This window comes from Papilio xuthus, unplaced genomic scaffold (genome assembly GCF_000836235.2).
Source record: "Papilio xuthus unplaced genomic scaffold, Pxut_1.1 DF828142.1, whole genome shotgun sequence".
Taxonomy (NCBI): domain Eukaryota; kingdom Metazoa; phylum Arthropoda; class Insecta; order Lepidoptera; family Papilionidae; genus Papilio; species Papilio xuthus.
The window spans coordinates 1,409,689-1,425,056 of NW_013530507.1; the positions used below are offsets into that span (position 1 = coordinate 1,409,689).

Here is a 15,368-nt window from a genome sequence, read left to right on the forward strand (position 1 = left end):
CGTATTGATAAGTCACATAGATGTGTAATGAGATGACTATTCCCAAACTATCCGTGCATTTGACTCCGTCAGCTAAATTAGAAAAAAACTTAATAAGTAGCCTATGTGTTCTTCCAGGCTAGGTTCTACATCTGTGACAATTTCATCAAGATCCGTTGAGCCGTTCCGGCTATACCTCTAACAAACATCCATCTAAACTTTTTCATTTATAATATTAGTAAGAATGGTATTATTTTACGATGCAAATAATATAATGTTATGTTAGGCGATTCGTTGCTCGTTTGCCACCTTCTCCTATATAAAAAAAAAGAAAACTTTATGGTTCTATACGATAAGACGAATTAAAACCAGAAGTTGTAAATCAATAAAATCTAGGTACTCTCACTGAAATACGATGCTACATTAAGATTAAACACAACAGTACTACGATATACAAAATAACATCAAAGGTAACCTGGCAATATAAAACGAGGGATGAATTATTCAATCCATTACATGTATTGCTTCGTAAAATTTTGATACGTTTGGTTTATTGAATTGTATTGTAACTAAAACAAATGAATTTGCGCCAACAATATAGGCCAAGAGTTTAGCAAAGCGAGTTGTTAGTTTAATATATTGATTCACGAAAGTTTAATTTATTTAACACGTTAGCTGCCATGTCGGACTATATGTCCGACAAGCTAATGTTTCAATCAGGCCATGTCGGACTATATGTCCGACAAGCCATACTTCCATTCAACACCTCACTGTGGATTTATAATCGAATTGTTGTATACAGCGTGACCCGCAAGGCCCCATTCAAATGGTTTTGGACAAAATTAAAAAAAAAAATGCTTTTCGAAAAATCATTCTGGCAGCTGCCGTGTTAATAGTAATCATCAGTTATCTCATTTTTTATAAATAACTATTGTTAGAAATAAAATCCGGAAATGAACCAGTGTATTGGCTCAACACTAGCCTTATTAAAAGGTCGACGTTTGTGTCCTCTCAGATTCATTCTGACACTAGACTTTGTAACGAAAGCACGTCATTCGCGCCATAGGATTGTAATTAATAATGTTTAAAACTATTTACATGACTAGTATTTTGTTAATTGTGGAAGGAAAAATGTATACGAATGCGAAATATGTTGTGGCATCAGCCAGAATAAAATTTCAAGTTTGTCGAAAGTTTACAAGTTGGTTTTCAAATATCGTATTTTACTTTTGACAATTTACAATTTGGTTTAATAACGAGGAAAACTAATTTCCATGTATTCCAAAAGAATGTCTGAATTATTTCCTGAGGACATAGATAATAAATTAGATTTATATTATCTACGTCTAGATAAGAAATGAGTAAACTGAGGTGTAAAATAGATATCTTCAAAAGATAATATAATTTTCGAGAATTAAATGGATGATGCAAATATTAATATGACTAATTTTATTAGCTTTAAAATTTACAATATCTTTAACCACGTTCCTTTGATAGACTTCAGTAATTTGATTAAGGTAGGCCTATAACATAACTGGTTAAAAACCATTTATCGGCAATGAACATGAATACATTGTATCGAAATCTACAAAGTATTTTCTATACTATTGCTAAAATATTGCTATGCGTCAAAGGACTTAGACTATGAAACATCTCTGGGCATGGTCGTTATTTTTCTAAAAAAAAAAATAACATAAAGAAAATGTTGCTATGCTGGCCTTATCTCAGATACACGCACGCATATCAACATAAATGTCAATGAGTGCGTGAACGTCTTGTTATGACGGATTTCGAATGCCACACGCCACTTTTATAGGCCGTACTATACACTGCATCTTTCATACATACATACATACAACTTGTAGATATCAGTTAAGAGAAATCGAGTACTGATTAATAATAACTTATCACTATATTATTAAGATAATAATAGTTTGAAAACTTGACTATAGTTTCTGTGTTATAGTGTTTGAATTAATTATTTTGAAATGCTTTAAATAATTGAAACTTTAGACCATTTATGAAAGGATTTGACGAGATACATACTTCACAAAATTGATCGTTTCTTACGTTTAATTGGAACTATGCAATTATGTATTTTAAATTAATATTATTTATTTCACAGTCTATAACTATGTGTTCTATTAAATATTTCGGCTTTTACATTGAGTTCATATTTTTATGTATTTAACAATGGACATTGTGCCATTAAAATCTTTTACGACAAATCTCTATATATCTCGTGGACACGTATATTAAAATCAGTGGTCGGGTGGTGTTGAACATTTCCTATGTAAATTCTTCTCGTTACAGCTTGTTAGAGAACACGCTAACCGGCGAGCGTGTTTACACATCTTATCACGTCGTTTGCACCCTATTAGTTTGTATTCACGCTTCAGGACACGACCTCTTTTTACTTATTTTTACACGAGACTGGTGAATTTTGTTTTTAAAAAGTAACCAATATTTTTCCCATGTATGGTTGTGGACAGTGTTGCCACTGTCTTTGTTTTTTCCAAGGAGAATGAGAGTGATGACAATATGTTTTAGTACATGATTTTCGGCAGTGGAAACTCACTGTTTTAAGTGCACATAAATATGTATCGGTGTGCGGTATGCGGTGCACGGTCGACCCGCGACCCCGCACTCAAGGCTACTACTTGCAACGTTAATTAAATTATAACTGTTATAATGCACTATTAAACTGGTTAATTTTAAAGCTTCAGTATTAACCAGTTACCAGCTAGATGGCATTAAGTTTCTTGTTTGGAATTAAATATATGTCCATGAGCGTCGATGATCACCTCGGCGTCGACGATGTCGATTTTTCATTTGTTTTTTGCATTACCTGTAGGGTTTGAATCATTTCCTACAATTCCGTTACCGTTTTAGATTTGCGGTAAAAGCTAAGTACGTGAAGTTAATTCTACTTCACAATGTTAAATGTATTCCTTATATACGTTGCTCTAAAGTTGAAAAGTAAATTATGATATTATAAACAGCAGTCTATAATTGGATGAAAGACGAACAGAAACTTTACCCCTTTCTTCCTGTACAAGTCTGAATATTGCATTTACGCACGTAATGTTGCAATGTTTTTGTATAATTTTGTTTTGCCGACATTACTTTGCTGATGTTTTATGTTGGGCACGTAATTTGCGCATTATGTTGGCGAATCGCGGAGGTCGTATGTCTTTCGTAAGTATTGATTTTTTATGTTGTTGATTTGCGATACTACTTTGTATTCAGCCAGGATGGTATGTTGGATATGTTTAGTTTTAATTTAATTTTAAAGGAATTAAACGTTTGAATACTAAACTGGCAACGAATTTATTCTTTTTTTTTAAATATAATAAGGTTGTAAAACGAGGAAGCGGCCATTCTTAAACTGATTTTGGTATTCTTACAGAAAAAACGAATAATATGTTGAAAAGCGTTTAAAATGTGCGGCTTTTATTAATTGCAATAATATGTTAATTCCACGATTTACTTAATTTTAATTGCAAAAATGAACGAATCATTAATATTAGCGTAGCCGTTGTCTGATTTTGACAAATAAAATATCTTTCAGTCTTCCTTGGAATGTGACAGTTTATTTTTTTAAATTGTTTATTGCTTATTGTTTAGATGGTGTTAACGGAATGGATACGTCTTCGGGACTACAAGGGCGGTAGATCCCGCAACGTCCTGGGTCGAGAGCTACCAGCTTGGCTTTGGGAGGTGTACAAAGTTGTGGGCGTGTTCCTCTTCGGTTGTGCTTGCCAGCAGCTGACAACAGATGTCGCTAAATACACCATCGGCAGGTTGAGACCGCATTTCTTTACTGTGAGTATTTTTTAATTTTTGTTTAATGGCGTCACATGAGATTAACGCAACTTCATAGAAGTTAATTTAAAACAAAAAAAAATATTATTGTTTCTGAATTTTCTTGTATAAAATGGTCTAATACATTATACCTATTATAGTGTACTAGGGTTTCTCGTGTAACATGGTGCAATGCATAGTATATGGTGTATAATCTGTGCGGTTTAAGCACGTTTTAAACAGGTCGGATTAACGAATTAACAACCATTGCAAGAATTCCCACAGTCGACTGAGTTAATTACTGAAAGTTAGCAATTTATAAGCTGCTATTAATTACTTTGATTAACCGTGAGTCTCTGAGACCAAAATCCTCGAACATACTGTTATCTCTGTTCTGTCAAAGATGTTTTATACAGAGATCTGGTTCTCGGAAACAAACAGTAAGTGCTTTAGTAGCTAATTTAGGACATCAAATGCGAAAACGTTTGTACGGTTTTGTACCGTTTTGTACGGCTTCTAATCGAATTCAAACACGAATTAATTTAGTTGTTTTATTAGTATAAACCTAATTATATTTCTAATACATAGAAAAATATATATTTTTTTTATTTCAACACTTCAATAGACTCGACATTGCTTTCGCGATTTAGCAATAAGTCGTGTAAAGTATTTGCAATTCCGTGAAGGAAACGAGCTATAAATGCGAGAGACGATTACACGATTATGAAATGTTATTTCATTTATAGCATGCGATAATCTACATTGAAATGTTACAATCGAATAGATCTTGATAAGTAGATTTAACTGCGTTATAATTTTACAATACAAACATACAGATTTAAGTTTTAAAATAAAAAATACATTTAACAGTGGTAGAGCCCGCTTTAACATCTTCACACGAATTGGCCCGGCTCGCCGTGAAATACCACGACCACATAGAAGACAGGCGTGAAGTGGAAGCAATTCCGCGTTTCGTCTGATGAGTGTGCGTCCCGGAGGCCTAATTTAGTCGCTATTTCAGTGATTTCAGGTGGCCGCTCGCTCGTTTGCCACCTTATAATATTAAAAAAAAGCATTAAGTAGTATCTGGGGGGCTAGACAAAGTGCATTCGCTGCGAAGCGATTCCATAACGAACTTCAAAATTGTATGTTACAATAACTTTCGATAAGTCACGTGATCGTCACGCGTCAGTTTCATACAATTTTGAAGTTCGCTATGGAATCGCCGCGAACCGACTTTGTCTAGCCCCCTGGTCGGACATACCTAATAAAAGTCTTATCTCGATGAATTTATTAAAGTCAATCTGGGTGGGCATGACGGGCAAAAAATACTTAAAATTCAATATAGTACTTGTATTTTATGTCTATTATTCGTAGTTGCTTAAAGAATATTAAATTAGTAGCCAATATATTGTCGCTTACGGATAATAAACTATTTATAATTAATACTCCTGTCTACAAGCAAGCTAGGAGACATCGTAAACAGCATTATTGTAATCATTTATTTATCCTATTAGCATTCCGGTCACAGTCTTCAAGCTGTTGCATAAATTTTCTTTACAAGTGCCTCATTCATAAAGACGGACTGCTCTAGCTATAGACTACAACGAAAATCTTACTAATATTATAAATGCGAATGTTTAAATGGATGTTTGTTTGAAGGCATCACCAGAACTGCGCAATAGATCTTGATGAAATTTGGCACACATATAAAACATAGCCTAGAACAGTGGTTCCCAAACTTATTTTATCTACTGCCCACTTTGAGAATAAATATTTTTTTAGCGCCCCCATATTTTCACATATTTAAAAACCACTATAACTTCAAATTAATTTATTTAATTATTGTAACCTATATATGTATATAAACGGAGAATTCTAAACGAAACTTTTACTATCACCCGCAACTTGGACTGCTGCGCCCACAAGGGGGCGGTATCGCCCACTTTGGGAAAGACTGGCCTAGAAGATCACATAGGCTACTAATTATGTTTTATTTTAATATCGCGCGGATGGAGTCGCGGGCGATACCTAGCATAACCTCTAATCAATGTGTTCGAAAATAAACCAGGGACTAGACTAAACCATCACGCGACTTAGGCGAATGTTTTTTTACAATATTGACAATTTGTTTGGCAAATATTTGACCAAATGTTTGTATAACATGATGTATTGATTAAAGATTTCGTGTTAATCAAAATGAAACACTAACCTATTTACTTATTATTTGTATATATGTTATTGTTGATCGTTTATATAAAGATACGCCTCGTTATAAGGCAAACCAATCTATGTATATAAAAGAAAGTCGTGTTAGTTACACTATTTATAACCCAAAAACGGCTTTACAGATGTGGCTGAAAATTGGTGAGGAGGTAGCTTAGAGCCAGGAGACGGACATAGGATACTATTTAATCATTTTTTTTTCGAATTTATGCCTTGAAGAGCTACTTTTTATTTAACTTACTAATATTATAAATGCGAATGTTTAGATGGATGTGATGTGAATGGATGGATGGGTGGGGTACACTAATTAAGTTTTTTATATATCCACGCGGACAGAGTCGCGGGCGCAGCTAGTTATTTATAATAAGAAGACAACTTGCAAGAAATATAATTTTATTAATGCTTTAGTAATTGCGAGTGTAAATTCTTTCTTTAAACATTGACGTAATTGTTCTTAATTGCCTAGCAGTAAGTGCACATTGTAAAAAATAGTCTAGCCAGTTATTTTCTTTGCAATGTTTTTCTATCCTTTATTTTGATTTTAATTTCGAAATGAATTAAAAGTGACTTTTATTGAAACTTTACAGAATATTTTTGTGATTATATTTATTTCGCATCTACAATTTTATGACGGAACTTCCCTAATCTCGTCTATAATTTGTAGTGGATTTTATCGTCGGAAATCGCGGCTCGCCACTTGGATAGTAAATACTGAATTATAATAGATTTTTTTTATGTTTTAAGGATATTGTAAGTAATAATATCGCTGTAAATAATTTACTACATGTTAATATTTTCCGTTTTTTTTAAATTTAGGTTACATAGTTCAATAGCATAGAGAAAAATCAAAAATATTTTAATAGAATTTAAATTGTAATTTTCTATAAGTTGATGCTTAATGCGTATAGAAATAATTTAGACTGAACAATCGTTACAAATTGAAAATTTAAATTCATCTTCTGTAAATATACCTTTGTTAAAAGTTTTATCAAAACTAGTAGCAGATTATAAAGTCATATACATTTAAATAAACAAAAAATAAATAAAAAACAGTTCTGTTTAATATTACAGGGCCTTTTTAGCATATTGTATTGACGAGATTCCAGCGTGGTCGAGGTGTTTCAACTCTAACAATACACCCTCAGGGCCCTGTAGAGACAGCGAGCGCTGGTCTCTACCATTACTCTGTCAATCAATCCTCTTTCAGTGCTCCGTCCCCTTTGAGCTCACGCGTCGCGTACAAAGATTCCCGCAGTCCTTTTCATAGCACGAACACCCTAAAGCCCGAGGATATACCGGTTTAAAATTTCATTAACGCTTGTTCGTTTTAAGTGGTCGTTAATGTTGCTCTTGCGCGGATTATTAACTTATGTATTGTTACATGTATAATATTTTCTTATGTACTATATAATATATATTATACAATTGTACGTTAAAAAAAACTTTGTTATAATGACAGAAGTTAAATTTATCATCAGACTGACATATGCCAAAACAAATCGCTCTTGCCTTTCTTTTGTGAGCCGGTTACATGTTACGTATAATCAATTCGTCATAACCTTGGCTTGGAAATGGAATTTTAATGATACTGTGACGGTAAACTTTTATTCATGAAATAAATTATATATAGCAACGAAATCGCAAAATTTCACTGAGTTACTATGTCGTAGTGACCTCGGTTATCGACTAGATAATATAGAGTACACCTACAACGTTTTTAAAGATTTTAACTCTATGGTTTTAATTGCCTCTATAATTACTTTACATTATTATATTCACAAGTTTAAACAATATAACTATATCCTCAATAGTGTTGTTCTTAAATAGAGTAACGAATCACAGGCTATGTATATATTTACAGATAATAGATATATTTTTTTATATAATAAGGTGGCAAACAAGCAAGCGACCACCCGAAACCGCTGAAATAGCGCAGTGACCGTTGCCCATAGACATACGCAATTGCATATGCGTTGCCTACCTTTGTAGCCTATGTGTTCTTGCAAACTATGCTCTAAACCAATGGCAATATTCAGCGAGATCCGCTTAACCGTTCTATAGATTGCAATAACAAACATACATTCGTCCAACTGTCGTATTTACGATGTTAGTAAAATTCATTCTCTTTGTTATATATGATTTTGTTTTCCAGATCAGATGATAACTTCTTTGCAACTACTCAAATTAAAATATGCTGGTGGAAGCAGTTATTTACTGTTATTTTTACTGGTACGCCGACACTGTTTACCTTTCGCTAGGCCTTCGACCCTTCACCACGAACGTAAACAGCCGGCTCCCTCATAAAACTCTATCGCTAACCGTAATAATGTAACAAATGGACTTGTTTGTTGTTTTTAGTGTTAGTTCGAACGTTTGTTTTCTCAGCTAAAAGTTTCTTAAACAATTGCTTAGTGTAATTTTTTTATAATAAAGGAAACACTAAGTAGTGGTACACCGATAGATTGATTTGGAAGACGAAAATCAAGGACAAGGAGATGATGACTAAATCAACACTAAGAGACTACCTCAGTGCCCACTTAATGACTCTGAGTGCGGAAGTTAGACTGATTAAATATTTTTTTTTTATTATGCGGCATAGGTATGCATATGTTTCTAATATTAGAATTGAGAATGTTTAGATGGATGGATGGATGTTTGAAGGTATCTCTAGAATGGCATACATGTAGAACAAAGTATAGAAGAACACACTAGGGTACTACTTATTTTTTTTTAATTTTGCGAGGACGGAGTCGAGGGCGACAGCTAGATTTAAATAAGTGTATGTTATGATTATTGCAGTGTAGCTTTCACTTGTTTTTATTCAAGGAAAATGGAAAATATTGCTTTTGAATGAGTTGAATTAACTAAACTCAACTTATCGTTCACTAAAGTTCACCAACCGATTAGCTTTTGACACTAAATGAAGGCAGTTGTATCGTAGTGCTGGAATGATCAATCAATGTTACGCCGAGATATTGCGACGAGAAAAAAGATAAATGGAGCAAGACATTGATAAGAAATACATTCAGTTTGATGAGCGTCGGTGGCTCAGGGGTTAAAGCACTTGACTTGTAATCTGCTGGTCCCGGGTTCGAATCCCGCCATGTACCAATGTGTATTTCGATTTTCGATTTACATATGTACATTTATCCGACGTTCTTACGGTGAAGGAAAACATCGTGATGCAACCTACACATATCTGCGAAGAAATTTAAAGATTTGTGTCAAGTCAACCAACTCACATTGGGCCAGCGTGGTTGACTATGGCCTAATCACCCCTAACTTAGGGTAGTCTCCGAGCCCCTCGGTGGGGACGTATAGTGAGCTGATGAAGACATTCAGTTTTAGTTCCAGTATATATTAACTTGTTTGAATATTGTTGACAATGCATACTGTATTCGCTTTTTGTTTCCGACTAACTATTATATTATATATTTATAAAATAGGTTGAAACAATAATAATTTAGTTAGAATTAATGTTATTAAGGTATTACTAGTTTTCTTTTTTACGACGTAAGCCAAGACTTGGTGTAAAGTATGTCAAAGGAGCGCGATACAGTAATGGTCTGGTTGTGTTCGGTTGAATGCTCCAGCATAATTGCATTAACCCCAATTATCTAATAACTTATAATTGAGTGAGACGTGAAATTTATTAGTGTATGATATTTTTCATTATTAAAATTATACAGTATTCATAACATTGATATATTTTTATTGTAAATAGACAAACATTATTTCTAGAAGCACTCTGGTTACGGTAGTTTTTGATAAGAAGCAGGAAATAATTGTTCATTTCTTTGGTTGTGAAACAGACTGCATACTCTCTCTCTCTCTCCCTAGCATCCCACAAGGTGGTGGGGTCAGCTTTCCCAATCCTTCTCTTCCACTTCGCTCTGTCCATGACATCATCTAACAGTTGTAAAAAAATTGTGTTTTTATTTAATGATAATTGTATTTTGGTACCGTGATAAGATGTTTACATATTTAAAACCTTGTAAAAAAAATTATAAAAACAAATTTATCTCTTCCGCAACAATAAATAAATAAAAACGTTTAAGTTTTAATTGAATTTACGATGAAAATTTTATTAATTGACTAGGGTCGACTTAAAGAAATATAAAAGCTTAACTCAATCCGACTGTCCAAACAAGGTTGTGAAATGCATCTGATTAATGATTGGGAATGAGATGATGGGCGCTAAAATGTTGCTTCCGAGTGGCGACAGAGTATTGCGTGTCGTAACAGCTTTACGCTGCCACATAAATCTGTTGAGATAGTCTATTTATCCGCGATGATAGGCAGTAAAATGTTGCTTCGGAATCTGATGACACAACTGCGCGCTTGGGTCAGTTTACTTTGGACACATTCAAACAATAAATCCATAGACGCTGCCCATTTATTTAAATCCATGTCTATATTTACGTCAAGATGTCGTTACGGTTGTAAGAGACAGTTCGTGCTTGGGTGGTTCGTCAACGTTTTTTATTACTTATTGCTCTTTTATGTTATAGTTATTTATCGAGCAATCTTAATCAATTCTGTAGTTACAAATGAGATCTTCATTTGCAAATTTGTAAAATATTTTACCTCATACATTTAAAAGAAAGGGTTTGATAGTATGAGATGTCAAAAAAGAATTATGAGCAGCGAACAAAAAGCAACATTTTAGTACATATTGTGTGACGACGAATCGCAGCCCTTGCGTTTCCACATTAAGTGTGGCCAGCCGGTATTAATAACGTGCGGCGACATGCACCGCCGACACTGACACCGACACTGACGACGACGCCTTGTAATTTTGACATGCCCGTACATTTGCCGCACTTATGACACGACACGCTGCACTTACTTTTGTACTTTTTGACTGTTTTATTGCTCACCGTTATTTATGATCGGTAAAGAGAACAAAAAATACAAACGATTGAGACGAGTTTTATTATGCTTATGTTTTGCATTAGCTTCAAAGAGGAGTGAAAGCTAAAGTTAGTTAGAGCGTGTATAAAAATATATAGCTGTCTCAGTTTTCTTCAAGCAAATGACAGTGGAGACAATGTTTTATACAAGTATTTCTGTAGTAGATTGTGTAATTGGTGACACTTTCTTGTCATTCCTTAATTTCTTTCGCTAAAAGCTTTTAAGTCTAATGGTACGGTCAGGTCTAATGACTTCTACGATAACTTATCATAGATTAAGAATTAAATTAAGTTCAAGAATCCATTTATACCAAACTGTTCTACGTTTCCTACACGATCCGTCATTCCTTTTAAAAGAAGTTGCGTACATGTAAATAACAACGAAGTAATGGTTGTTATTCTTCTTATCCTGTTCATCATTTTGATAGACGCTGCTTTGTTTCTTAATTCTTTTGACTCTTTGTGCCCAGTCCTTTTCTATCCATTGTTTAAGATCTAAAACTGCCTCTGCTTCATTTTTTTCTAAGATAAGATTAGAGAAACATAGTTGGTGCTTGTATGTGATAAATCTCTTAACTGTTTGCATTTTTAAAGTCACGCTTCATTATTAAAGATTCCATACTTGACTAACATCACGTATGCCATCTATAGAAACTGTTTTAAATTGTATCACGTTTGATCTATATTTTTAAATGAGATTATAGTACGTGATAGGTAAGATAAAACAATGTTGAAGTGAATACTGATAACGCGATCGCTAAAACGGGATTAGAATTGTGTTGGATTTCAAAAACTAAGTTACTTATGTTTCGACTCCTAATTCGGTTACTTGGTGACATAATACATACATAGTAGTTTCAGATTTTCGGTTCACAATTTAACATTTTAATTCTAATTTAATCTAGACTAGTATAGTATAATAATCCTAACATTATTGTGACTTCAGTTACCAAAAAAATATCGGTAAAGTCCTCCGATATACTCTGGTATTCCACCCGTGTGCATATAAGATTTTACATCCCAAATTACGTTCAATTTTATTTAAGTTTATAAATTCATGTAGTTGCATTGTCATCGTATGACCTCAACAATGCTTGTCACAGTTGATTGAAAGCTGTATGAAGCTGACAGGATGAAGACTGTATTGCATTGTTTGGGAAATTGCACGCCGGGGATTTGAATAAATAACATTCTCTGGATTGTTTACGTTTAGATTATTGACCTTAACAATTGTTTTAAAACCTCCAAGGCGATTATTATCTAGATTACTAACAAATGATGTAACTTTAACTAATCGGGAATAAAAAAACCTGAAAATGAAAAAGAAAACTCCTACAGATATTATTGTTTCGCTTTGTCACTTTTCAATAACAAAGTTCGAAATAATAAAATAAGTACAGCAGTCAAATGGAAAGATTTATAGTAGTAAAATAAATTAGAATCTGAAGCAAAATATGAGCAGTACAAGCAGTTAGCTAAAACGGTAGCAAAAAGAGTGGTGTATAGAGCGCCGGTTGGGCGGCCGCGCGTGACGCCGGCGCCGGCGATATGACTCAAAGGTGGCCGCGATATTTTGCTGCCATTTATCGTTGTCTTAATGTCCCACTACATTACCTTATACTCTACGAAAACGTTTAGCTTTTAAAATTAAATAACATTTGTATTAAATAAAGAATATATGAACTTAAATATGAGTGCGCAGAGTAAATTGGTTGCGAAACGGATGGTCAAAAAAGCAAATGATTCAAAAAAGATAAAGTATTCCTAATATTATATTTTAAAAGAAGGACTGATGAATATGAAGTCTTTAGTTTTTTTTATATATCATATCAAATTTTATAAGTAATCCTTTTCGTTTATGTCAGGACAATAAATAATTCTCAAATGTAGTGAGTTGCTGCTAATTTATAATGCTGTTCATCATTTTTATCGTAAGATCTCGACGTGACCGGATATATCATTGTCATTAAAATCCTTAAGGAGTTGTATTTTGGTATTTTTATCACGCGCTCCATTGTCATTTCGCATCATTTGGTAAAAGCAAACGGTTTCAAGAGGATTAATAAACTTTAGACAATTTAATGGTTTATTTCATATCAATAAAGTCTATTTTGAATTGAATTTATTATTTCGTAAAACTTCTATGTTGATTTTAGCACCAAGTATCTTTTGAATTCGATTTTCTATAGCCTTAGGTTCTTCGTGAGTATTATTTTCGCAAGATTCTGTTTCTTTTTCTTTCTATTTGTATTCCTTTATAGCTTTAAATGATGTAGCGTTTCTTGATCGGTATTGTCTAGTCACGCAGAGATGTTTTTTGATCTCTGCGGTCTTTAAGCGAAATGATTCGCTATAAAGATATTATTGATCATTGGATGAATTGTACTTTTAAAATTAATAACCTTCGTGATTATTGTTTGTTCTTTTTGTAGAGATTATTTTTTTATACTTTTAATTAATAAAGTTACGTTCATAGAAATAAAAAATGATAATTTGGTATTAACGATGTTTAAATTTAAGGTATACGAAAGAATTTACTTCTATGTTACTGTTAAGAGTAGTTTTCTGAAAAGCGGATGACGATTCTCCGTTTATCCGAATTAGGTTAAAAGGCGACATCAAACTAAATACAGCCAAAACGACAGAATGCATCGCCATAACGTCACTCGTCGTTGCAACTTCATTTCCCAAGCGGATGCGGATATTAAATAAGTAAATTAATCTTCATTTAGATGCAACGTCGAAACTGTAAATTTAATGGGGACATCACAGGGTGTGATGAAATTAATATATTTATGAAGATTTAAAAGATTTATATCTTTCATTATTGCATTAAAAAATCCACCGGCACACTCAAATACTTCGTAGAGGGACTCCCTAATACTAAAAACTTTAGTAACGTATGCGTTATGTAATGACTTACCATTAAATTGTAGTATGTGCTTATAGAAGACTTTTAATTATAGCGTTTTAGCGGTCATAAATTTTTTATAGTCACTTTAGAAACCATTATGAATGAAGCACAAAGTGTGACTGCAATTGCAGTTAATAGTGTCCATTAACATTTAGCTGGTCGTAAATAATATAGACAGTATTTTTGTTACCTTCGTTACTACAACACGACTTGTAGAATACGATCTGATGCTCGTCATAGAAATATTATAATCAGACTCAGTTGTATTTCTATCACTTTTTCGTGTATGCTTTTACTAAGTAACTTAACTTTTTCTAAAATTTGTGGTCATGACGCTTACGTTATAACAATCTTCGTCTCTACAATTTGTATTTTGTGAATAAACAGGACATGACTCCAGTTAATCCAATTGTCTTAAATACGCTTTTTAATATTTTATTAATGGTCAACATTCTTCGCCCTGAATATTAAAATCTGTTAGTCAGATTTTTTGGTCATAGACTTAAAATCATGTTTTTAAAATGTGTTCAATGTACTTGAACGGAAGGTTGAATCTTACAATTACAAGATACTGTACTCGATTCCTGGTAAAGGTCAAGAGCGTTTACATTCCTGTTATTACTTAAAAAAAATGAGCATCTGGCCTTTGATAAGCTGTATCATTTCCACGTTCTTATTGCTATATTTTTTACTGTTGTTTATTCTATTTAGGGCATTGTATCTAAGGACACGTTAAGTGTTATGTTAGTGTTGATAAAACTCGTCTTAAAACAAAGCCATATAAATCTGCTGCAAATTCTAAAGTGGTCTCAATATAAAATCTTAATTATTAAAATTGTTCTTATATTGTTGTGGCGTATTAATGGCGATATAAATATTCTAACATCTGCTGTTAAAATAAATTCAATTTGATCAATGTTAAATCATTGGGCATTTTTATTTATTGGATATAATCACAGGATAGCATCGGGTCATCGTTCTTTCGTTTTATATTTATTGTGGGGGCTGCATTAGCGGCGCGTTTTAACTGTCAATTAACGCTATCTATGTGACGATTGTCACTGCACCAAGTAACAAGCTGTGCAATGACAAATTAATAGTATCATGATCGATTAATATTGTATGCACGCATTCTAATAAGTAAAAACTCTTTATTTGACGATATTCTGTCATTTTACAAGTTTTATATCGTCACGATATTTATGTACAATTGCTTCAGTCGCTGCCGCTAATGCCTAAAGGCATATATCTTTGTGACATTGGTTTGTAATTGAATCGAATAGATGAAGTAGAGAGCGTCGCTCATTTGAATATTCTTGTACAAACGCAATGTGTGTTACGAAATTCACTAACAAGATATTTAATGCGGCTTAAGAATGGAAATGTGACATGCAATGCCCATGTTTTATGTATACATTTGAGGCAATGGAACGGTTGACACTACTCCCGCGTTTGATATATGCGCATACGTTCAGTCAACTGTAACTTGTTTTGTTTGTACATAACGTCATGTGATTATATGATCTCCGAAC

At 33.3% G+C, this 15,368-nt stretch overlaps 1 protein-coding gene across 1 annotated transcript in view; it reads left to right on the forward strand.

The window, feature by feature from the left end:
* Positions 1-15,368, forward strand: part of LOC106114322 (putative phosphatidate phosphatase) — a 60,779-nt gene that overhangs the window by 26,110 nt on the left and 19,301 nt on the right. Inside the window, exon 3 of the mRNA XM_013307477.1 lies at positions 3,607-3,804. Coding sequence (XP_013162931.1) covers positions 3,607-3,804 — 198 coding nt within the window. The remainder of the gene's footprint in view (positions 1-3,606; positions 3,805-15,368) is intronic.